At 42.3% G+C, this 26,252-nt stretch overlaps 1 protein-coding gene across 1 annotated transcript in view; it reads right to left on the reverse strand.

Moving 5' to 3' along the window:
• Positions 1-26,181, reverse strand: part of ABTB2 (ankyrin repeat and BTB (POZ) domain containing 2) — a 135,434-nt gene extending 109,253 nt beyond the window's left edge. The window contains exon 1 of the mRNA XM_010010674.1: positions 25,317-26,181. Coding sequence (XP_010008976.1) covers positions 25,317-26,181 — 865 coding nt within the window. The remainder of the gene's footprint in view (positions 1-25,316) is intronic.
• Positions 26,182-26,252: the final 71 nt, after the last annotated feature.

The following is a 26,252-nucleotide window of genomic DNA, read 5'->3' on the forward strand; positions in this document are numbered from 1 at the left end:
GCAGTTTTTATAAAACAAACAGCAATGAGCTTTTATGCAGCCGCACACATGTTGTAGGTATGAAAAGAGAAAGATGCAGTAGCAGATGAATCTCCTTCATTGAGTTGTTGCAATGGGGCAGTAAAAAAAATGAGAACTCTCCTTCTGGGAAGAACCAAATAGAAAGAGATTGAGATTCCACTTCCAACATGAAACGAGTTTTGTAACCAATTCACATGTGACGTGCTACAAATTTGCTTGATCTGAAAAGGTGGCCCCTGTTTCTCTATGTGCGCAGCTGCAGGATCATGTCACCAGCAAAACTCACTCAAGACCTCTAATCATAGTAATCTCTTAAAGTAAATAGTTAATGCTCAATGGCCTAAGCATAGCACAACTTTCTGTCCAGAAGTTTCAAGCAGACTACACTCCAATAGTTACTCAATGTCAGAAGGAGTTTCAGGAATCAGAGAATGGTTTGTGTTGGAAGGAACCTTAAAGCACAACCAGTCCCAACCCCCTGCCACAGGCAGGGACACCTTTCACTAGACCAGGTTGCTCCAAGTCCCATCCAACCTGGCCTTGAACACTGCCAGGGATGGGGCAGCCACATATGCTTCTCATAGGCAGCAACCCATTTCTTGTTTAAGGATATAACAAAATGATGAAGATGTCTTGCTGTGTCGTGTCCCCCTTCCACAGTCTGTGGGCTGTAAATTCAGGCTCTCAAATGTACCATTTTGGTACAATCTCCTGCTGGCAGCTGCACTGGCCAAAAAGACAGAGCACAGCACATTCAGGACACATCTAACTCAAATCTTACTGTGAAGGTGCTGAGGCGCTGGCACAGGGTGCCCAGAAAAGCTGTGGCTGCCTCATCCCTGGCAGTGTTCAAGGCCAGGTTGGACAGAGCCTTGGGCAACATGATCTAGTGTGAGGTGTTCCTGCTCATGGCAAGGGATTGGAACTGGATGATCTCAAGGTCCTTTCCAACCCAAACCATTCTCTGGTTCTATGATTCTAGCCCTAAACTGACAGCACACCTCTCCTTTAGGTAGCAGCATATCCACCAAAACACATTTGAGGTTTTTCTCTCTAGTTTTGCCACTTTGATTTTTGTGACTTTAAACAAAACACTTCTCCTGCATACATTTCAAGTTTTCCTTTTTCTTTGAATTTGAAGTATTTTTCTGCTTTAATAAGATGCTACAAACCTCATTTACTATTTATAAAACACTACCAAAAAGGTAATTTATAAAAATCACGGGTTATTTAGGATAATAACAATAAGCATTATAGCTCCTGGCTTGAGTAGCTGCAGTATTCTGTAAGCAGGGTGTGAAGCAGAAGCAGCATACCGAAACTCTGTGTGTCATCTTCACAAGAGCTTCTCCACCTCTTATTACACTGCCGACATGCTTAGTGATCTGTACAAACACAGGGTGAACCAATACAGCTTTTCAGTATAGCTAAAAGGGAAGGAGAAGCTTTCCTCATGTGTGTGGTATGCCTTAATTCTACTCAGATGTATAATACTTAAAATAAGAACGATGACAAACTTTCTGACGTACCCAGCAAGAGTCATCCTGAATGTGATACAAAATGAATCCAAAAATAGATGACTCTGTGATTCAGAAAGAAAGAGAAAGAGACCTTCCCATAATTTGCAAGAAGGAAACCACCTTAGCTTATCATAAAGCAGAAGCCAGAGCGCTGCTGGGCTGAGCAATCCTGTGTCACCAGACGGGTCTGTGTAGGTTGTTGCTGGATGCGATCTATGAAGAGCTGCACAAACATGTTTCTCTAATGAGCATGCACAGTGGTTTGCTCTAGTACAACATGGAAATGTTACTCCAATGTGGGTGACTGTGTAGTGAGAAGTATTCCTTAAAGCATTTAATCATGATACACTAAATGTATTTTCTGACAGAATGCCCCAGCTGAGCAGGATGTAAATCCTTCGAGTTAAGTGGCTACTTGTATTTTCACTGCTCTCCTTCCTGACCGGCCCAGCCTACCAGGCTAGAGCCAAAATACCAGACAAGCAAGCTGTTAAAGAAGTAGTGGAAAGCATTTCAAACACATTTTTACTGCAGTGAGGTCTTGCAGGTTTTGTTATTTTCATTGAAGGCCTAATGCTTACAGTATAAAATCACTGTTAAAGAATCTCATTGTTGACTGGTGCTGTGCTGAGTGCTCCTTCCCCTCTGTGAGCACAAAAGCTCAACACTTAAAAGAGCTAGAACATCTAGAATTCAATCCCAGCTCTAACACCGACTTGAAAGGTGGTCTTGGGCAGTTCAACTGACTTTTCTGTGCCACATCAATACAACACTGTCCTATTAGTAGCAATATTCTAATTAAATGAAGTCAAGCTTCATTAGATAAAAACACAGCGACTCCCATACAAGAAAAGCTATCCCATAACATGTTTTCATAAAGGGATCTGCTTTCCTTTTCCTCTTTTTCCAAAGGGATCCGTTTTCCCTTTTCCAACAGAATGGCCCTAGCAGGGGATGCAGGTCCCATGTTTTCAAACCTTGGCTATGAACTATATCACATTTACTCACCCACAGCCTTCCACATACTATTACATTCTCACACGAATACTGTGGCCAAACCTGGAGAGATTTGCAAACCCTCTACTTGCATCCAATGATTAAGGATTCCCAACTGGCCATTTAGGCAGCGTAAAAGCAGGAATTAGATTTGGAATATTCATTTGGAAAGCAGAGAACACCCCTAGTCCCGCCTCTCTCAGCTCTGTGCTCTACATAGGATGCTACTACAGAGCTCACTACAGTGAGTACAGTATACTACTGGTGTAGGGCTACACTGGAACAGTAAATCCTTTCAGTGCTGCATTCCCTGCTGTTGCTGATAATAATTCTCATTCTCAGTCGTCCTTCCCTTTTCCTGGCCAAGGAATGTGAAAGAGAAGAAGAATTTTGAGCAATGGTTTTGCAATCTTTACCTCCTTACGGGTTTCCAGATATCAGCCTGTGTTCACACACCAGCTCTCCTGCAACATGTAAAAGCAAACCTTATCTTTAAAAGAACTTACGTAGCTATATTTTATTCACAAAAGAGAATTCCATTTGTTGTAAGTTCATGGGGGGGGTTGTGTTTAGTAAGCATAGGTTTAAAGTTAAGCTGCTGCTAGGAGACTGTTACTGGTACCAGTTAAACAGGTTTCCCACAAGGCATTGTAACATGCTTCCCAATGAAGCTGTTTAAAGCACATTTTATTACCAATTCCTTAATTTTGTTATTTATGATAAAACTGCAAAGATGAAACCCTTCAGTTTTAAAGGCAGAGCCAAAATCCAGACCCGAATTCATAAGCTGTGATGATTAACAACAGCTGAGCTGCAAAGCAAGAAATTACAACAGAATGAAAGAGAGAAGTGCCAAGCCAGATCAAAGGAGTGAGAGAACAAGCCTGGAAAGACCTATTTAGCAAAGAATCTAAACAGCTTCTCTGACAAATAATAACAGATCCCACTGCAATCAGAATGCAACATACCTTCTGCATCCTAACACTGCATTTCTACTATGAGGGCATTTTCACGGTTACCAGTATGCCTAAAAAAATGGGAGGGGGGGAATATTCTAGACACAGTCATGGTCTGAGAGAGACATTTAAAGCCATTTGGGTGTATATCCACTTTTAGGAAGCAATGCTCACATGCCAGTTGTCCAGCCTAGCAACCTCCTGCTCTGACCTAGATCACTCCAGCTACTGACTTGTATTTGCAACCAAAATGTTTTAATCCCTCAGATTAATTTATTCCAAGATATGCACAGTGCATAATAAAAGAGAACTTTCCTCCTTCCCAATGCAAACCTCAAGCTCCTTCATTGTCTCACCTTCATTGCTTCAATGGTCATGTTTTGGGGAAGGCTGTTTGATTTCTGCTCATAGAAAAGAGGCACCAGATACCCCCAGTGAGACATGATTCTGATCCCACAGTAGCTGTAAGTGCACAGCATGCTGGATAAAACCTGACAAATTCCCCTCTTAATGCTCAGGAAGGGGAAGGAATTAGCAGCAAGCCTCAGTTCTGCAATGAGAAAGTTTAATTAATAGGTTTCAGTGTAAAGCAAAGGTGGTTTCTCTATAATCTCTTTGCTAAACTGTGGGACCAGGAGAGGCTGGGAGAAGCTCACTCTTTCTGCCTGGCTTTACAAGCAGGATACCTGTACAAACCAGCAGCCGAGACTCAAATCACAACCATCCCACTGGCTAAATCCCAGGACACAGATGACTAGTCATACAGGGAGTTTGCATGTGGTTGTATTGCTTTATAAAAGGGTTTTACTAGCACACATTTCAGACGACTTAAAAACTCAGTAGTAGCTTCCTGAATAACATGGCTGGCTCAAACTCATACCAATAAAACTTTAATATCAGCCCAAACTGCCACCTAGTATTTTTAACATCACGTATGATGTAGGGAAGCTGTTTTAGAGAGCTTTAAAGGCTATAGATTTGGTCTACTTCCTCACGTCTCCAGTGCCAGGAGCAAATGGCACTCAGCTGCAGAGCTGGAAACACAAACATGAACATTTCTCAGGTCACTTTTAGGGAGTTTGCTATAAGGCATAAAGATGAGAAGCCGGCTGTAACCTCTTTTCCACCAACGTGCTCTGTCTAGCCTGAGAAAGCAATGGCCCATTTCTTGACCTGTATTGCACATAGGGTTTCTCTGTGGCAACTTTACAGCTGAACCTGATTTCAGGTATGTATTTTCATTAGCAGAGCTGTATCCAGCAGCACTTCAAGAGCAGGCAGTCCTGGCTTTCAGCCCTCTTCAGCTCCTGAATCCTTGTGTGCAAGAAATGAAAGAACAGGTCGCATCCGCAGAGTGGAATGAATTAAGTTACTCACACAAGATAACGTTTTACTCTAGAACACTGTTCACTGAGTAATTGCACAAACGTCTGTGTTTCTGTAATGCGAGTGTGTGTTTAAGAGTCCCCTCTGGATAATCTGCATGTAAATAAGGCACCGTTACTTGTGAGTATCTCTGGAAACTTAAACTGGCTACACATTCGGAGAGTTAAGTAAAAACAGAACCATGGGAGAGAACCCCTAATTACCACATAGCGAGGGGACTGATGAAAACCATCAGGGCAGGGATCCTGTGTTTCATTAAATAAATACACCAACTTCAGCTTCATTGTTATTTTAGCTGATGAAGGAAAAATAAAGTCTACCTCTGCATGCATGAAATTACCTAAATTCAAAGACTCACTGGCAACAGACTTAAAATAGTGGAGAATTTTTTCCCCCCTAATGTCTGTATTTAAGTAGCTTGCTACAGTTACTTGGGTTAATATGAAATACTGGAGCACAGTTAACCTCTGGCATTTTAGTATTCTACATAGAGCCATTTCTTTGGATTTCACATAGCAGGGTGTAACTAATCAAGGCAATATTAGAATACTATTTTAATCGGGTTTTTGAGCTAAAAGCAGAGAGGAACCAGAGAGCATTTTGGAATAATGGACAACACCATCTTATTTATTCTCTAGCTTATAGGGGATTTTGCTGCTTTCTGGCTACTGCATTGGGTATTCAAAACAGCCAAGGGCTTGAGCAAACAGCCTTAGTGAGGTCATTTCTGGGTAGCAACTTCACAGAGGGTTTACTTCAATTAAAGAAAGACAGGCGTGAATTTGTATGTAGAGAGCAAGTTTCCTCTTGCTACTAACAAACTCGATTTAGTTACACTACTCAAGACAGGAGAACACCATTTTCTGGGGTATATCAATATCTGTATTCCGTACCTCATGGGTAAATAAAATGTATGAGTCAGGATTCTCTCTGCTGACCTTCCCAGAGTTTATAGCAAGAAGATATCTCTGCTTTCTTTTTCCATCAGCACTGCCAGCGTCAGGGGGGACCCTACATCCAGAACTTATACTCTTGGGGAAAGAAGCCTCTTTAAGGAGCATTTAAGCATAATCTGAACATTCTCACAGGAGAGAAAGCAACAGATTTTATCACTTATTTTTACTAATTGCCGTCAGAGCTCAAGTTTTGTGAGGAGTTTTGTTTGAGAGCTAAACAGAGTTAATATAGAGGAAGTTTCAGTGTCCTGTTCTCCACCTCACACTCTCTTCAAAACCTTATAACCCAGCAGCAAACTAAATGAAAGATGGAAGAAAAGGGAGCATGGGTACACTGAAACTTGAACAGTTACCAACATTGTTATTTTAATTGGTATAAAATTCTTTTTATCTGCTTACCTATAATATTAGTCCATTAATATCTGTAGGTAACATTCTGTTTTTAAGGGTTATGTAAGGTTAAGACATAATCCATTACCTCTTTTCCTGCTGGTGTAAGGAAGAGGGGGCAGTTAGTGTTTAGAGCCACATTTTCCAAAGAAATGTTGAATGAGTCTTTGGTTCATGAATGCTCCACATTGTAATGCTGTAGTAGAGAAAGTAACATATTTGCTTCCCAGTTCTCCACTTGCATAGAGCAGAGTTGACTCAGTTTTCCAAGTACATGTGGGCAGCATTCATGTAAGTGGCTGCAACTTTAAGGGCAGTCAGTGATAAAGAACGACAGCATTTAACCAGCAGATCCTACTTTCCCATCCCCTAAGCTTAAAATGCTCAGGCAGGTAGTGCCTTCAACACTGGTTGTGGGGAAGAGGAAAGGAGCAGAGTGGGGGAAACAAAGAAGGAAAACAACTCTGAAACCTGAGACTAGATCTCAGGCAGCAGCAGACCTCACAGCCAGACTTCAAAGTCTTGATTTTGAAGTGGTCCGGACAGTGAAAATTCTGATATTCTCATAGACTGCAGAAACATTGGCACCATGGCTCTGATGCAGTGAGACCTAAAGGAGTTCACAAGCAGCATGCAATAATATTCGACTGTGTCATAGGGACTTTTGAGGGGTTTTGTTGGTTTCTTTTTGTCTGAGATTGTGTTGTTTGGGGTTGTTTTTTTTAATTTTAAAACATCAGAAATAGTTTGGGCTGTACAAAGGGCTACAAGGGAACTCCAGAATCACTGCTTGTGGTAACAAGAAGCTCACTCACTACTGATGAAGTAATTTCTCTTTGGAGACTCCCTACAGCAAGTGATGCTTCAGTTTCCTTCTCTGGCAGAGGAAAATCATGCATTATAAACCTCTCTTTTCCCAATTTTCCACACACAAAGCCACAATCTCACTCACTACAGTCTGTCAAGCCCAGGACTTCAGCAACACCACGACACGTCCCTCTCTGCTGAAGAGTACAACAGTGGTTACAAGTGGTCAGTCTGGACCCAGCCAGACTGGGCTCATTCTTGCTGTTGCTACAGGGTTGTCATACAGCACTTCATCCTCCCATGTTTGTTTCTGTCCAACTGTGCTGCAATTTCTTTGGCCCAAAGGTGATGCCTAATAAAGTGTTGGCATCCAAGCCAGGCCTAGTATGCTCCAAAGACAGGGTTTCTGGGTGTTTCTCCAGTACAAACCACAGCTCATCAAAGATCAGGCAACACTAACATACAATGTGAGGCATTCTGTAAGTGATGGGATATGACAGCCACTGACATCTATGAATGCGTGGTCACAAGGTGATGCGACCTGCTCATCTGAAGTTCTTTCATTCACTGAACTTCAGATACATTACAAAAGGTCAGAGGCATCATTAGCTTCATTTAATACACGAATTAAAAAGGAGGCAAAGAGTAAAAAGTCACGAGGCCAAAAAGTTATCCAACAGCTCAGCATCACAGAGAAGCCAAGTCTTCAGAAACCAAACAGGGCTCAGAAGACCCAGGACTGCCAACTGCTTTGGAGAGCATCCTGATTGCTGCATCCTCCTTGCCACACTTCTGCCTCTTCATCTCTGGAGCTCTGCCACTGCTTCCCTGCACTCCTCCTGGGCAGAATTCAACAGCAATTTCTAACCAGAAAGGCCTCTCCAAACTCGAGGCAGAGAGGAGAGCAGACCACATAATATACAGCACTGTGTTATGTACACAGCATTCATCAGGCAGCATGATAAGCAGAGAACACAGGAGCTGATATCGGGGTCCAGGTTGTTTAATATCTTTGCAAACTGCCTCAGCAAGTTTGTGGGTAATGCTGTTTTAGGCTCCTCGCTTCAAGAGGGATGTGCATAAATTACAGAGAGACAAGCAAAGGGCTTCTGCCTGAAAATGGTCAGGGGCCTATAGAGCACAGCCTTCAAGGAGAGTGTGGGGGAGCTGGGCTTGTACAAGCTGGTTGTGAGGATGTCAAAGGCCAACTTAAAAGAAGCCTACAACTATTTGAAGGGTTGCTACTAAAATTATGGAGTCAAATACTTCTCAGGAGCAACACATGGTGCACCAAGGGCACTGACCACAGGCTGTGGCTTAGGAGTCTCAGGCTGGACATTAGGAGAAGCTAAAAAGTGAGCAGGTTGCTGAGGGAGGCTGTGGGATCTACCACACAGATATTTCCAAAATTTAGAGACCCAAAGCCATCACTTACCTGACCTAGTTCTGGTAGGAGTGCAACTATGGGTGGGAGATTGGACTAGATGACCTCCAGGAGCTCCTCCTAACCAACATTTCAGTGACTCTGATGTACCAAGTAGTTACACAAGGCAGTCAAAGGTTTCCAGCTCCAAAAGTAGCCATTTATATTCCTCCTCCCACCCTTTCGTGCGTCTAATTCATAAGCTCACTGTACTCCCACAATGAATGAATCAAAGATACTTAACAAAAACCTCTAAACCCCGCCAAAACAGCGGTGAACTATTAGCCCATGCAACCTCCCTGATGTCAGTAGGGATGCTGAATAGAACAGCATGTATCCATGACATTAGTTAAAGCCCACAAGATATATCTATATGTAACACTTCATTCCTTTCTTAAACTGCTGCTTTTGTCTTAGCTTGCTGTAAACTCAGGAAAAGACAGGAGAGCAAAGGGAAGGAGAAAGCACATAATTCACTGCCCATAAAAATAAACCTAATTTTCATTAAAGGCCTGACCACTCTGAGCTGAAGCAAATACTTGAGCAATGCTTAATGCCTTCAACACCACTGCCTGCTCTGGCTGAATGTGATTACCAAAGAGTGGCTGATTACTCGCATTAGGAAGTTAAGGCCAAAGAATAATGTCTCCCAAAGCAGCCAACTGGGAAAGAAAACTATCTGTGAACAGCTGTGTGACTGCAGCACAACAGTTGTGGGAAAGCAGTGCAGCGAGGTCAGATTCTGATCCATTACATCACTGTCTATCGAGACAAGCTCTATTGCAGACACAAGCCATTGTAGATGTAAAATAAGCTCAGAGTCCAGTGCACAATCTGCAGGACAGGCAGCAGAACATAGCTCATGAGCACAGCTACATGAATGCTATTACTCTAACATAATTATCACAGTTTGCTCTCAGCCTCAGCTACTCACTGTGCCAAGCCATGTGTATTTTAAAAGAAGACACAACTTAGACCCCGAGAGATCTCATTCTGGTTCACCTCATATGCTCCTACTGTTACGTCCAAATAAGGCTGCCGGTTTTATGAACTTATCTATATATTTATATCAAAGAACACCACAAACCTGACTGTACCCTCCCAGTAAAATGAAAATGCTGATTGAGCACCTTCCTAAAAGTGAATGAAAGCTTGATCCTGAGGTTGTTATGTTTTAGTTTGCAGGAACAGGCCATTGTTCGATGCTCCTATATAATCACAGAGCAGGTTTCTGACCAAATCATTCAATCTTTTGGAGAAGTCATCTACTGACCCCTTCCTCCATCTAGAAGCTAATATAGGTTTTAATGGTTGATCGTTTTACTCACAGTACACAGTTACTGTGATAATAACATAAGCTTTTCCACCTCATCCCTGGCAGTGTTCAAGGCCAGGTTGGACACAGGGGCTTGGAGCAACCTGCTCTAGTAGAAGGTGTCCCTGCCCGTGGCAGCGGTTGGAGCTGGAGGAGCTTCCAGGTCCCTTCCAACTCAAACCGCTCCATGATTCTATGATACCATTAGGACTGCACAGGGGATATATAAGGCAGTACGTAAGAGAGACACTTTGCCAGGGAACTTAAGAGCCTAAATAAGTTCTGTTATAAAATGAATGCTGGGGTTTTTGAGAGGAGGGGAGATGGAGAAGTTGGTTTGTTTCTCTTTTTTCCCCTCCTGGAAGACTTCCTGCAAGTGAGGCATTTTCTGTTGCCAAAACAAAAGAACAAAGAGAAGCAGCTACTACCCCAGGACAAAAATTTACCCGTAGCAACTGTGGAACAAGATAAGTGTTCACAGCAGCCCTTTATTTGTGTAGGTATTTATATGCCCTTCTTCTACTCTTAAAAATTACTAAAAGGAGAGCCAATACTTAACAAAAATCCATTTTGGTTTTGCTCCCTATTATTACTTCATTTCTTAATCTGTAGATCTGAATATGTATTTCTTAGCATCCCTGGCATTCTGAAATGAACAATAGATGCAATACATTTTTAATAATACATGGAGGTCAAGCTAAGAGATTAATGGGTTCTTTAATGTGTTACGCTGATTTTGTTCCAAAACAAGCAGCTGCTTTATATGAACTGCTTCATTTCTCTCCAACAGCAAAAAGTAGAAGAAATCACTCCCACACGAGTCCTTTAAGGCTCATGCTGTTCATCACATAACGAGCACAGAAAGTAACCTGTTGCCCCTGAACAAGAGAGAGAAGTGTCCTCAGATGAACCACTCCTATACAATGAATACTGTACATTTTTACAGATGCTCACTGAGCTAACTCCTCAGTAACTGTTAAGAAAACATTAAGGTTAGGAAAGTAATGGATTCTTAATCAATATCCATATTCCATCTTAAAAGTCAAATTAGAATTTCTCAGTTCCTAAGGACTTGGAGGTGTTGGTTGATGAGAAACTGAACATGAGCCAGCAGCGTGCACTCACAGCCCCGAAATCAACCATATCCTGCGCTGCATCAAAAGAAGTGTGACCAGCAGGGCAAAGGAGGTTATCCTGCCCCTCTGCTCTGCTTTGTGAGACCCCACTTGCAGCACTGGGTGCAGTACTGGTGTCCCCAGCACAAGAAGGACATGGAGCCTTTGGAGCAAGTCCAGAGGAGGCCACGAGGATGATCAGGGGCTGGAGCAGCTCCTGTATGGAGACGGGCTGAGAAAGTTGGGGCTGTTCAGCCTGGAGAAGAGAAGCTGTGTGGAGACCTCAGAGCAGCTTCCAGTGTCTGAAGGGGGCTACAAGGATGCTGGAGACTGACTCCTCATCAGGGACTGTAGTGATAAGACAAAGGGTGACGGGTTCAAACTGAAACAGGGGACACTAAGAGTAGATATAAGGAAAAAGTTCTTTACTGTGAGGGTGCTGAGGCACTGGAACAGGTTGCCCAAAGAAGTGGTAAATGCTCCATCCCTGGCAGTGTTCAAGGCCAGGTTGGACAGAGCCTTGGGTGACATGGTGTAGTGTGAGGTGTCCCTGCCTGTGGCAGGGGGGTTAGAACTAGATGATCTTAAGGTCCTTTCCAACCCAAAGCAGTCTATGATTCTAGAAGTCAGTCGGGGTGACAAAGTCAGATGAAGCCAGCCCATGCAAGTTTCATGAATATCTTTAAGCAAGAAATATTATATCTCCCCCGAAGGGATTTGACAACAAAAGGTCTCCTAACCTCTAAGCAAAACACAGATTGAAAATACAATGACAGTAGCTTCTCACAATTGTGGACTATCAGGAGCTATAACCCACAACAGATTTTTCAAATCAGCCTTACTCAATCACTCCAGCACTTCTTTGTTATGTACTTTCATCAGAGAGATACTTGGCAGTGCTCACATGTAAATCAACAGCAGCTTTTTGGATCACCTCTTTCAATGTAGAATCAGCTCAAACTTTGCAGAATGCTGATGTTTCACCAGAATGCCTTTCAGAAACACAATGCTCTGCTGAAGACTGGGACAGATGGTTTGGCTGAGACCCTTTGCAATTTGAGAATTGTCTCCAGTCACATTTTATTTAAAAATAAAAAATAAAAATCAAGTCTTTTTGAGCTTATATTACACATATAAAAAGCTTCAGTTGCTGGAAAATACAGGGTCATGAAATAGACTGAAAAATCACTGATCCCAGCCCTAGGGTTAAATGCTACCTCAGGTATTTGATTTCTAAATGGGATTAATTGGTAGCTTCAGTCTCGTTCTTGGCAGATACATCACCACTGCATCCAGCAATACTTGGCACTGCAACATACAGACCTCACCTTACTCCTGTTCACAGCTCCCTTCTTCCATGCAGCTGAAAAGAGACTAACAGCACAACTAAGGCAAGCGGAAAGCAGTTCTTACAGCCAAATAAAAGCTATGGTTGGAAAATGCCTGGAGAACAAACCACCCTCTTGTATGGTTCCCTTCAGTCAGAATTAAAAACCACAGATGAGCCTGTGAGAAAAAGTTTTAGTTCAGGTTTTCGCCACATGAACTTTGCTGAGCTTCTATTCTGTCAGCCCAGAATATGCCATTAGTGTGACACTTGGAGCTGTTTTGCTGTTAATTTTTAGTTAAGAAGCATCTTCTCTATCAAAGTTCAATTAGAATCTGATGGAGAAACTGTTCTCACCCATCGTCAAGGGAGCATAAATTGACCAGTTGTACACTGCCTTTCAGACACACTGGAAGCTTTGCAAACAGCTCAGTTCACTACTTGTAGATTATTTTGCTTACTCTCTCATTAACGGGTAAGAAAACTATTTGCTCTCCCAAGCAAGTCATAGAATCATAGAATCAACTAGGCTGGAAAACGCCTTTAAGATCATCAAGTCCAACCCAGTATTCCCTGTTTCAACCTGTAATTCAAAGAAAACACATGGATAATTTTGGCCCTATGATCCAGTGCTAGAAAGCAGTCGAGCTCCGCTAACCAAACACCTTCTGCATCCCTGTCTCTTGACAGACCATACACAGCTTCCTAGGGCTATACACTGAATTCCATATGTTTGACTAGTCCACAGAACCCAGGCCTTGTGCCCCAAACCAAAGCCAAATCCCTGAGTGGTGGCAAGTCCAGTGAAAGATATTTGACATGCCAAGACGAAACTCCATGTGGTTACTTCATGTGTGACAGGGGCCTGATTCTCTGCTGCTTTACTCTTCTTTCAGACCAGCGTGGCCAATTTAGTGAGGGTTGAATCAGGCCCCTCATATATAAATGGATCATTTGAAGTGATGCATGTTACTTTACATGGAAAAAATTTAAGCTTTAAAAAAAAAGAAGGCATATAAAATATAACAGGACATTTAAAGTGCGCGCAAACACATGAGCCAGTTTCACTCTGCGCTGCCTGTTCAGCAGAACAGATAGTCTGTTCTCTGCCTCACTTTTAACTGCAAACCTTATACTAGCTGTGTGTATTTTGGACCCTTTCCCATCCTACCATGATTTCCTGTCTGAGTCTGCAGCCCATGGCAACAGCAGAAAATTGGAGTGCAGGCTTTGCAGATGGTGGTAGGCCAAGTGCCCTGTGCCAATTTAGGATCTTCTTCCATAACATATGTATTATCTTGGCTCTGTGGCAAGAGTCACCTTCATGCTAATAAATTCGATTCATTTGAATGTATAAATTGTGCTCGCCTTGGGGAAGCTCTGGCCTTCTGCAGTGAACAGAAAAAAACCACAATCACACCCCCTTACGTATGCAGCATCGTGTTATAAAAGGAAAACGATGTTCTGAATTGCTGTCAAGGTAGAAGAAAATTCACACTGTTTTATCACTCAATTCCAGCAGGTCACAGGTCATTGGGAATGTTCAAAACCAAAGCAAAACAGTCCCCTCCCCAAATGTATTGAAGTGCAGTGCGTACATCATCCCACAAAATTACCTATGATGAAAGCGGCGTTTCCACATGTCAGCAACCAAAATATGAGACCCAAGATTATACACACAGGAAAAAGGTTCCAGAAATAATTCCAGGGTTGCTTTCCATTGGGAAATGTAGTGATAAACATGAATCTTCCTCGTGTGGCTTTAATAAGAGACTCTGCATCTGGCATTGCCATGAGAAAACGGGGGGGAGTGTGTTAGGGGGAAGGACACAGCTTTTTCATGGAATAATATGAACAAGAACACACCAGAGATCCACATCACACTGACGGGTGCAGCTACAAAACTAGCTCCCTGTATAGATGCTTTAAATCCCCCCTGCCTCCCAGCACACACCACAGGACATCCAGGTTTTCTGTTGAGTGAATAGTCACCATCAAAGCTTCTCCCACCTCGAGGTGTAAAGCCCTTAAGTTTATTACAAAGTACTAAAATAAAACTTCCTCAGACAAACACATGGCCCCAATCCAAGTGATTTCAGAGGAAGAGCCCAGGCAACTGCTTCAGAAAAAAATCCAGTCTTTTCTGATAAGCAAAAATCATTCCTTTGCTATTATAAGGAATTACAGATTAAAACCCATAAGCCACTGCTTTGTTTCATAATGAAACTCTCTGGTCTCTCAACACTGGTCAATAAACACACTACATTTTTTTCCCCTTGAGCCTAGTTCACAGTTCTGATTCATTCTCTTGACTTTCTGCCTTTCTCTTCTACCTACACCATACACAAACTTGGATACTGAGTAAAGCTCCAATAAACCTAATGGAAATGATTCCTTTCACTCCAGCAAGGTGAAGCTTTAAGGTAAGCAGCACCTCTCCCGTGGATCCTGAGCTTGCTTTCAGTCACAGTTCATCAACACCAATTCTGACACATTTCCTACTGGATGATCCTACTGTCACCACCCTCAAGTATCTTCTAAGTTCAAACCCAAGTGATACTCACTCAAGCCAAAACTTCCAACTATACTGCAGAACTTTTGATAACACTTATTGGAAAACAAAATAAAGGAAGAGAGCCCATAGACAAGCTTTAGAAGTCTTTATATACTGACACAGAATAAGATGGCTTATTAAAAGCAATAAAGATGGTACGTCTTGGTTGCTACTATTAGAGTTTTCCATCTTCTTCCCTGCACTCTAAGTTCAGCTATCACTTTGGTGAAAACATCCAAAGACACTTTATAAATGTGATATAATAAAAGAGCCAGAAACCATACTAAGACCATGATAAAGCTGTATCAGTTCAGCTCCAGAGCCATTTTTATGATCTCTAGACTAAACGAAACTGCCAGTGCAAGTTGAGCATGACGCAGGGTGGGGGGTGGAGGGAAGATAACATTCAAACTAAAGAGCAGAAATTCAATGAGCAATTAAGCAGAAATTATAGCCACCCCCACAGAGGAAGTACATTTCGTTATGTATTATTACAACATCCATCCATCCCCAAGGTTTTGGTTAGATCAGTGGTATTATCTTGGCTAAACAGACAAAAAATGAAAGAGAAATGAAAAGGAAACATCTAAACCAGTTGGGAGGCAGAAGGATGAGCTTTTCCAAGAGCAAACTTACAGGTTGCACCAGTCCATTAAATGTTTCTTGTGACTTATGCTACAGATTCTTCCCAAATTTAGTAGAGAATAAAAGACTACCAAAAGACAGCTCTAAAGTCATGCTCCAGCTCCTGGTGCACAGAGGGGTGCTCTCCACTTCCACACCTGTGTTCCTGCCACAGGAACACCTCACATGCTCCTCACGAGCCTCAGCGGTGTCCTCACACCACCTCCTCACCCATCAGGGAATGCCAAGGCACGCACTGGTTCAGGTTAAAAGAATCTGCAGGATCATCAGTAGATTGTCCAAGTGGAATCAAAGTTTAAGATGAGCAAACTGACTAAAAGCAACTAGAAGAGCGGGGTTTTGCTTTCATCTACTCCCATATGAAGACAGGCTGAGAAAGTTGGGGCTGTTCAGCCTGGAGAAGAGAAGCTGTGTGGAGACCACAAAGCGGCTTCCAGTGGCTGAAGGGGGCTACAAGGATGCTGGAGAGGGACTCTTCAACAGGGACTGTAGCAATAGGATGAGGGTGATGGGTTTAAATTGAAACAGAGGAAGTTCAGGTTGGATATAAAGAAGAAGTTCTTTACTGAGAGTGGGGAAGCACTGGAACAGGCTGCCCAAGGAGGCTGTCAATGCTCCATTCCTGGCAGTGTTCAAGGCCAGGTCAGATGGGGCCTGGAGCAACCTGCTCTAGTGGATGCCCCTGCCTGTGGCAGACGGTTGAAATGGGATGAGCTTTAAGGTCTCTTCCAACCCAATCCCATTCCGTGATTCTATGATCCTACTAGTTTTGACATGAGTCTGTGCTGCACGAAGTATTGGGTAGTCATTTAAATAAAGCGAACAAAATCATCAAAACCCCAAAAGTTTAAAGAAAGTCTATGAGGTGAAACTGGCCTAGTTCCCTGCTTTAGCTGCTTGCCAATATTTAGCTCCTGCCCTTCCACTGCAATAGTTATGTGCTTTATTCACAAGCAAGAAAATGTAAATATTAGAAGAAAATCTTTTCACTGTCATCTTGGAATTAAGCAGGAAAAGACAGAGTTATACAGGATCAAGAAAATAATAGATATTTATGCCTCTGCATGTTTATCTCCTTAACGTCCAAGGCCCAGCATAAACACACAGTCATAGTTTCTTCTTTATTCTCCAGGTCCCAAGCAACAAAGTGCAGATTGGGGTAGGAATGAAAAGTAACAGAAGTATCCAACATGGACCCCAATGTTATAAACACTAAAGAATGGGACAAGCAGATTATGTTTTCTGTAGTGTTCTTTTCCTCTCATCCCCAAAATACAATAAACAACAGTTCCTTTGATCTTGCAAAGCCCCAGAGCAAATTTATCAGTTGTTATAAATCTATATGCACAAGCTGAAAAGCTGCTCTGAAGTGTTTATTTGGCTTCAGTTCTTAGTCTGTAGCCCATGATTGTACCACAAATAACTCAAGCATCTTGGTGTTGCTACACAAGAACTACAGCAATTACTTAAGCACATTTTCCACAGTTTTTCCCTCTTTTTTTGCTTATGTTAAGATTTTCTCATTTTTTTGGACAGAGAAAGCCAAATGCAGTCTCCTTATGACTGCTGTGGCCCTGTAACACTACAAAAAGTAGCTAGTGTAGGGAGAAAGCCCCATGTGAAATACATCCATGTACACTGCCCCAAGAAGACTGTCCCTGTCACGTCACAGGCTGAAAGCACTTCACACAGATGAGTGAATGAGCCCTTGCAGCATCCTCCAGAAGCTGGTATTTTGTTCAATTCAGATGTGAAGCAGGTTAAGTGCCTGGTGAACATCAAACAAGTTCTAAGGAAGAAATGGTCCAGGCTTAATAATTAAACAATCAGAACAAGATGGACAAGTGCTCAGGCTCACAACTAACCAGTGAGTTGTTTGGGTCAAACCCATATGAATAACACCAGACAGTTTTTGCTTGGTCAACAGGAAGAAGGTAAGCACGTTCACAGCAATCCCTATGACCTGGTTCTTACACCTAACAGTCCACAATCTCATCTCTCATGAATGTGTTTCAAAGAACTGTTTCATGTTAACATCATAGTAAAGGCCAATCCAAACAACTGCCTCCTAAAGGACCACCACAAAAACCATCAGCTGGACTACAGTTAATGAAATCACATCATTAAGTAGCAGGCTTTGAGCAGATGAGGAGGAAGTTTACAGTTCTAGGGCACTTTCATCTGCAAGTAACATAGAAACAAGCAGGTTTTGATAGACAAGGATTTCCTAGCTCAGATTTCATTTAACTTGAATTGAAAGGACTGATCCTCAGTTCCCACTGCTGAAGACAGCAGCAGTTACAGCATACCCTTCCCTCACAAGCTCCTTTCACACGATTAATTCTATCCCACACAGACCATGCTCACAAAAGCTGCCACCACCACCCTGGCAGGCAGACACTGTAATTACAGGGTGACAAACAACCCTGAGCCTTGCCCTGCCCACAGCTGGCCTGTCCCAGCCCTGGTCTCTCCTTGCTCCAGTTGCCAAGCGTACCAAGTCACACCCGTTGTAGCCAAAGCTTTCCCAGGGACCAGAATGAGCTCACAGCTCCAGCTTGGTTTGTGACCTAAGTCAAAAGGCAAGTCTGGATGTGTCTGGGTGAAAGGAACAAACCTTTCAGCATCTGTGCACTGTGCATCCTTCCTCTGTCTATTATTGCTTTCCTGTGATAAGGCCTGTGCTGCCAACAAGAAGACTCCATTTAAAAGGCTCTCCTCACTCAGAAATGCACAACTTGGAATCCTTAAATTGACTTAGATGCCTCAACAAGGTCCGACCGTTTGGTTTTCGTGTAGCTCTTGTGCTGTAAGTGAAGGAATCAGTTCTGTTGAAATATTTTTGTCCCAATTTGTAAATTAAGAAAGCACAAAGCCACCCATTGTACTGGTTTTACCACTGCCTCAGGCTTACTTCGATTTAACCAACTGCCACATTAGGCACTTATGTTCAAAACAACATGTAAATTAATCCCATTAAAATAAGAGCAGCATCAAGAAATTATTGGGTTTATTCTTTTGTTCATCAGCCCTAATTCTCATAGTTCAATGGGAACAAATGGACATTTTCTTCTGAGGAGTAGAACTTAAGCCAATGTGAGAGGTTTTTCTTAATGTCCAGAGGGTAAAACTGCAAAGTCCTCAGCCTGTAACAGTGTGTAAATGTTTAGAAATAGGGACCACACGTATTGCCTTGAAAAGTTATCACTGACTAAACGCAAAATGAAGCCTAAATGTAAATGAAGAATTGTTTTGATCTTGTTTCCAAACATGAAGAATAAAGACTGCCAAGGGATTTGCTGGGCACTGTCAGTATCTAATGGGTTTACTGTGTTTAGAAGCCTGTTTCTCTTTGTTTGACTTCTGTTGGCACAATGGACAAACTGCTCAAGGTAAACACCAGTTAACATTACAGTTCTCTGTAAGAAAGGACAACATATTGACTTGGTGAAGATCACAGGATTAATATAACTTTTTGTCTTATTTTTTCATTTTATAGAATCATAGAATCACATAATGGTTTGGGTTGGAAAGGACCTTAAGATCATCTAGTTCCAACCCCCCAGCATGGGCAGGGACACCTCACACTAGACCATGTCACCCAAGGCTCTGTCCCGCCTGGCCTTGAACACTGCCAGGGATGGAGCATTCACAACCCCCTTCTTTGGGCAACCTTGTGCAGTGCCTCAGCACCCTCATAGTAAAGAACTTCTTCCTTATATCCAACCTGAACTTCCCCTGTTTCAGTTTGAACCCATCACCCCTTGTCCTATCGCTACAGTCCCTGATGAAGGTCCCTCTCCAGCATCCTTGTAGCCCCCTTCAGACACTGGAAGCTGCTCCGAGGTCTCCAGCAGCTTCTCTTCTCCAGGCTGAACAGCCCCAACTTTCTCAGCCTGTCTCCATACAGGAGCTGCTCCAGCCCCTGATCATCCTCGTGGCCTCCTCTGGCCTTGCTCCAACAGCTCCATGTCCTTCTTGTGTTGGGGACACCAGAACTGCACCCAGTGCTGCAAGTGGAGTCTCACAAGAGCAGTGTATAGAGGGGCAGGATCACCTCCTTTGCCCTACTGGTCACGCTCCTTTTGATTATCATGAAGGTCCTAGAAGAAGGTCCTAGGATTAAGCTCCCAAGCAGGCTCTTTTGAGCTTCAGTTCTTTCCAAAAGTTATTTAAATGCTTGAGTCCTAAGACCATAAGTGAATTTTAGAGTCTATTTTAAGTAAGCATTTCCAGTAGTTTACTTGGATTTCACACAGAGAGCTTTATAAGCTTAAATATTTCCCTTGCAGTGTTGCATACTTATATGTTACAATACCAAGCTGGGGAAAGGGAAAGAAAAATGAAACAGATAAGGAAGGAAGCTCTAAACGGACCATTAACTGAACCAATTGAATCATATCAGGTACATCAGCAGAAATAAATCATTACAACAAGAAAACATGACAACAACATTAATACCCAAACAAGATTTTTCACTGTAAACAAATCTTCCATCTCAACACCATTATCAAAACACAATTTATTCAAAATTCACTGCCACCCTATGGTACTATTGCATTTAGTTTTGCAATAGCCCCAAATTAGGTAGGATTTAACCTTTGAAACCAACTAGAATACATACAACATCCATGCACTGGGTGATTGCTGGTCTCAAGAAAAAGAAGGCAATTTGTAAAGCTTTGTTTTAAACATCAAGGATAAAATTCTGTCCTGGCCTTAACAGTATATCCTCTGCTCAGGCCCCTGGCATTAGCAGTAACAACAGACCTCAGCCTCCACACAACAGGTCACAACCTTCTCTCTGCAAGAGGTTCCTTCTTCACAGGCCTAACTCGTCAGTTTCACAGGGTTAAGCTCACTGACACCAATTCCACTTGAAATCCAAATATCAGCATTTGCTGCTAATAGTTATACACCGAGGGAGTTTCAGCACTTGCTCCGTAACCAACTGAAAAGACACAAATTCTATTGCCATGGTGTAATATCAGCAATTTGAAGGATTAATTTAAAGCATTATACCTTCATCAATGACGTTTTCCTTTACCATCACTAAATAAAACGTACATATAAACACATAAAGCCCACTATAAGGGGGGAGGGGGAAGCGTTTGAGGTTTACTTGATCTACCCTTGAATATAAGCAAGATGAATATCTGCAGATGTTTGGATTTCTAATTGTGCATCTAGTGGTTTGCCTTTGTAAGGGAGGTGAGCATGTATATACAAGCACTAACATTTAGGCTTAAAGAATTTGTCCCTGTGGGTTTGTGGATATAAATCCAAGCCCTTGAACGTGCAGGAGTAGAAGCACACAAGGTATGCTGGGGGTACACTTGCAGAGAGGTGAAAGAAGCCATAGTTTGAATGGGATCAGAGCTACAACCAGCTCATCTCACATGGAAATGCGCACGTAGGTCAATCATAGCCCTGCCCAGGAATCCTCAGTAAGCAATATCGCTTCAAATGACAGCTTCAGATATGACAACACAGAAAACAGAGGCACTTGTTTAGTATATGGCTTTAAATGGTTTGCAAGCCATCTGTGGTACTGCTGTATTTGCCTTCTATTTCTACTCCACTTGGTTTATTGATTGCATTTGCAGTTCTCTTCCTCAAAATGCCCCTCTTCCAACATGCAGTTTTTCCCCTGAATAGTTGTGGAGCTGATAGCTTATTAAAATTGATGAGGCTCTTTATGAGCACACCAGTTTGTTCAGTTCAGATAACAAAAGGACATTCTAAGTTATTGAAATGCCATACATTTTCTTTCCCCATGCTGGATTTCAGTACAGTACCATGACTACACTGAAATAAAAATATCATTTCAGACCATTTTGGTAACTAGAAAAGGGAATGTTTTGAATGGCATAGCTCTAAAAATCCTCAGTGTTAAAAATCAGATGTAATTTCTAACCTCTATTAGTGAGAAATAGAAGAGAAAATAGGGTTAGGTAGTGATACTAAATCCAAAGTCCACACTTGACAGGGTGTGCCACAGTGTGCAGCATCAGAGAGAAGGAAATTCATCCCTGGTCTAATTTTATTGAGTTTAAATCATTCCCTCCCACCATGATAAAGGTCACACGTTCCCCCCTCAACTCCTTTCTAACAAAAATGCCTCAAGACACAGATAGAGCTTATTTCAGACTCTGTTTCTACAAGCCAACAGCTGATTTTTGGATTAGTGTGTCCACACAGAACTTCAAGTTCTTCAGGTAAGAAGTACATGAAGAAGCAGTGTTACCAAGTTAAATTCTCCCTTCCCCCCCTTTTTTCCTCCTCACAAACACATCTGTCAACACTTACATCTACAGAGCACCAGGATGTGCTGATGCATTAAATAGCCCAGCAGGTGAACTGGCTGTCGCAGGAGTGTTTGGCAATAACCCCATAGTTAAGTACAACGTAAGTGCTGTAGTTAATAGGGCAGTAACATCAGAATGGATTTGCAGTGCTGACAGTTCAGATTCTAACACCAAACACGGGAACATCAAGTAAAAGCAGCACATCCCCAAGTTTGTATTTATCCTCATTTCCCAAAAAGCATTTGAAATTAATAGTCTCTAACATTCCAAATTAGCACATCTCAAAATCCCTGTGAAACTACCAGATGCATTATCTACTTTAGCTGTATCAAAGCAATGCACATCATGTATTTCCAGACAATTAAAAATAGAAAACATGCATTCCAATTTATAGGACTGTGCTTTTTACCTGCCAGTGGCTATGTTGTTCAGTTGCTGCTTATCATTTTTGCTGCTGCTGTTTCATTTTCCTTCAAGCTTTGCATCACATTATTTTTGCAACATCTTACCTAGACCCTGTCTAAAACCACTTTGCTTTTGGAGTCATTAATACACTCAGAGAGCTTTACAGAACTCCTTAGGGCCACAAGCTCAGATGATGTTCCATCATCTCACTTCCTTCATCCTTCCCAAGGCAGAGACCGAGTCCCAAGTGTGAAGCCAGAACTCACACTGACAGCAGAAAATGTCTCTTGGAAGCAGCAAACAGTCAATTAAAGAATAGCTTCACACAAAGGGTGAATAAATAAGCCACAGATTATTATTTACTTGAAAATAGTATTAAAATTCCCCTTAAGCACATAGAGTTTTAAAGTCTGAATCAACACCTGGTGTGTGAAGGGTAAACACATTTGTTGCAATACAAAATATTAAGCTTTCAGCCTCTAAAGCCTTCAGAGCAGTGACTGGACTATGGTCTTGATGGGAGATTAAGACACTGAAGAAATACAGGTCTAAACCTCAGTCTCTTGAAGATTTTATGAAGATTTATGTATTTACTTACTGTTTCTTAGATTCCAAGCAGCACACTATCCTGATCTAATAATGAAAATGATATTCAATGGATCATAATGCCAGAAAGGTCCATTATGCTAATCCAGTGCAATCTTCTGTGTAGTACGCTGCCACGGATTTCATCCAGAGATTGCAATGCTTGACTGGAGTTAGAACTTAACCTCTAAGTGCTTGTTATCTCTAACATCAAACTTGGTGCTCTAATACAAAACCCAACAAATAAATGCCAAGTTCACAATTTACAAACACTCTACTAAAATTCCCTTACTAGAAAGACATAAAAATGACAGTAAAGCAAGTTTTCCTCTTCTTCATACTGGAATATAGCCAGTTATTTTACCACTAGATCTACCTCAGATTTAAATTAATGTAAAAGACAAGATCATTTGAAAGCACTGAGGAGCATGATGTGAATGCTCCTCATTTACAATTCCTATGGGGAGAAGAATAAAGAAGTTATTTCAAGCTTTTTTGCATCCAGATAAAACCATTTGTGGTCTTACAACTGCAAGAAAAGCCATTTAGAAGATTCACTGACTTGTGTCAGGTAAAATACTAGTGACAGACTGTCACAGGAGATCACAGGATACCTTCATGTGGGGGTTTATTCAATTTTCAGACTTAAAAAATGCATTCATTTATCGACAGGATTGATCTGAAAGACAGGGACAACAAAAGAGGCAACAGAAGCCAATCCTTCTGTGGCCAGCAACTGCTGGGTATGACACTCCGCAGCCGTTATCATAACTGACCATTTGGTGGTTTGAATATTTATAAGCATTTCCCTGCACTGTCACTCTTGTTCCCATTGAACACCAGCTTCCATTCAATCACTGCCATTTTCCCAAGATTTCTCTCAAAAAAAAAGGCACTAAGGGATTGACTTCCTCTCCATTTTCCACACAGAACCTGTGTGGCAGAAGCACCGAGCAGAGAGCACCTGATGTGCGTGTTTTACTATATAGAACCACACCATTTTACTCCAGCTTCCTTAAATAGGGACAAGAGAGGAAACAGTTCTTTTTTTGGACCTGGTGACAAGTACTCCCATGGTACACAAAGAATTCTGACAAGTGTTTTGGCAGAGGACAAGACATCCTCATACCTTTATAGTCACCCATCTAAGAGCTTGTAGTTAAAAAAGTAAGTGTCTGTGTTTGACTTTGAAAGTTACAGTTATGTCTTGTACCAGTGCCAAAAGCGCATCCCAAAGGGCTCTACACATTTATTTCACATGCATTTAGTAACACTGACAGTAGACTGAGGGCAGATAGAGTGCACAGAGAGGTTTTGTGAGCACCATAAGAGCAGCCATCCTCTTACGCTGTAATTCAAACCAGGCTGACCCATGAGGCCAGTCCCTGCACCTATCCAGTAGTCATCTCCATCGTGATGTTATTGCTTTGGTTTAGGATAAGTGCAGGAAATCAATGCACCCAAGGAGCAGAAGTTGAGTCAGCCCTTCTCTGACAAAGTGTTTCAGTACTAATACACCTAAGGTATATTTTTTCCTCAGAGAAAATCCTCTCCTTTAACTTGTCTCTCACCATGAGTTTATCTTTTGAAGAGGACCAAACCACTTGGGTTTATAGAGTTAAATCACAAAGGTATTAGGCATGGAATATCTGACCATAACAATGAGGTTACAGCAGAAGACATGCAGCTGTGCTTGGTGCACAGAAGAGTTTTCTAAATTGAGTATTTCTCCAAGTTTTCCACGGAAAAATTACAGCGCTCCTCAGTGTGACAATGCAAAATAAACAGCGCAGCTTCTGAGCAGAACTGTCATGACTTAAACCTTCCAAACTGCTCCTCGGTCTCAGAGGCAGACGCCAACATTCCTCTATCTGCTTATTTGCTTAACTGTTCAAAAAGGCTGCTTTCTAAACAAATTATAGAGGTAAGTACCTTAATGCCATGTTATTCTCATTACTGAGGCACCAGCCCACATACTCGCTTTGGCAAATCAAACACAGGCTCTTGTTTGTTGCACAAGTGTAATTACAACACAGGTTTCTGCTAAACTACAAGGAAGTCTAAAGTAACACTTATGTGTAGTTATGAGTTTTTGCTCAGAAACTGAATTTTACTACCACAAAAAAAATAAATGAATGTTGTTTTCTCTCTCGAGGCTGTTTGTGGGACTAACCTCTTTACATTGAAATTACAAGAGACTCACTACAATCTAAATTTTGTTTAAAAACAATAGTGGTATTTTCTGAAGAGCTGCTTGGAAAGCAAATTTCACTTAATGGTTACAGAGAAGCATGTTTACACACCAGTTAGAGTAAAAGTGTTCAAAACAGCAGCTGGGAGAAAGTCAGGAGACATTTGTTGGGACAACAGGGCTTGGTTTCTCACAGCCTCTGCACCTTTCATAACTGGTACATCTTAAGAACGAAGCAGGATCTTGCCTGCCAACACACCATCATGTCTGCTTTACACACACACACACAAACCACAACCAAGATGCAATTCAGATGAAAAGAAAAATCCCCAACAAACCCCCAAATCCATAGGGATCAATGATCAGTGTAAATTTTGCTGTTATGAAGATTAGATACAGTAAACGCTGGATCTTACCGTTAGCATTTTTCCCACAGATGAGATGCTCGTAAGGTTGCAGCACTCCCCAAAGTTCAGCATCATTGTTGATAACCATCTCCAGGATTTCAGCTGAGATCTCCCCTCCTCCACCATCTGGGCTCTGACTTGCCAAAACCCTAGCTTTAATCTCTTCTACAAGGTTTTCCATGCAGGCAGTTAAAGAGATGGCTGCGTATTCATGGATCCTAACCGAGATCCTAGTGTCCACCATCCACCTGAAAAACCTCCCCACTGAGAAGGTGAGGCCACATCTGGCTGATTTACCTTTCCTCAGTCCGTCTCCAGCGCTCATGCTGTACAAAGAAAGAGCCTTGACGGTGGCCAAGACACAGCTTTCTGACAGTGACCAGCTTTGGATGAGCTTGATAGCACTCTGCACCTCAAACCTGGTGCACTTGGAGTGCATCACGCTGAGCCGCTGAGCTTCCCTGGAGACCCTGATCAAGGCGCGCCTCAGTAACTGCGAGAGCCGCCTGACAGCTTCCTGAGAAAAGGTTCTGGTGTTGCCATCTCCCTTCCCTTTTCGGAGTATTTTTCCAATGTCTTCATCAGTCCAAGGGTATTCCTCTAGATCCGGCAGCTTAGGACACTTGGAAAAGATATCTGCAACCTCGGGGTCTTCCGGCAGAACAGTGTTCACGGTATCCCAGCTGTTATTCCTACTGTTCATGGAGCCCGAGTAGTACCACCAGTTGCCTCTGTGCTGAGAAGAGGTGAAGGCTTGGGAGTTGGACTTGGAAGAGGAGAGACTAAGGGACCTGCAGGAATCCCCTGCCCCATAACCAGAGTCCAAGGTTAAATCCTCCAGGGTCTTCAGAGTAGAGCTGTATATCCCAGCCATAGGAAAGACGGGTTAAGCCAACGACGAAGAGCACGAAAGGTGAGGCTGGCGCAGATCCCTCCTGCTCCTAC

This window comes from Nestor notabilis, unplaced genomic scaffold (genome assembly GCF_000696875.1).
Source record: "Nestor notabilis isolate BGI_N333 unplaced genomic scaffold, ASM69687v1 scaffold2323, whole genome shotgun sequence".
Lineage (NCBI taxonomy): Eukaryota > Metazoa > Chordata > Aves > Psittaciformes > Psittacidae > Nestor > Nestor notabilis.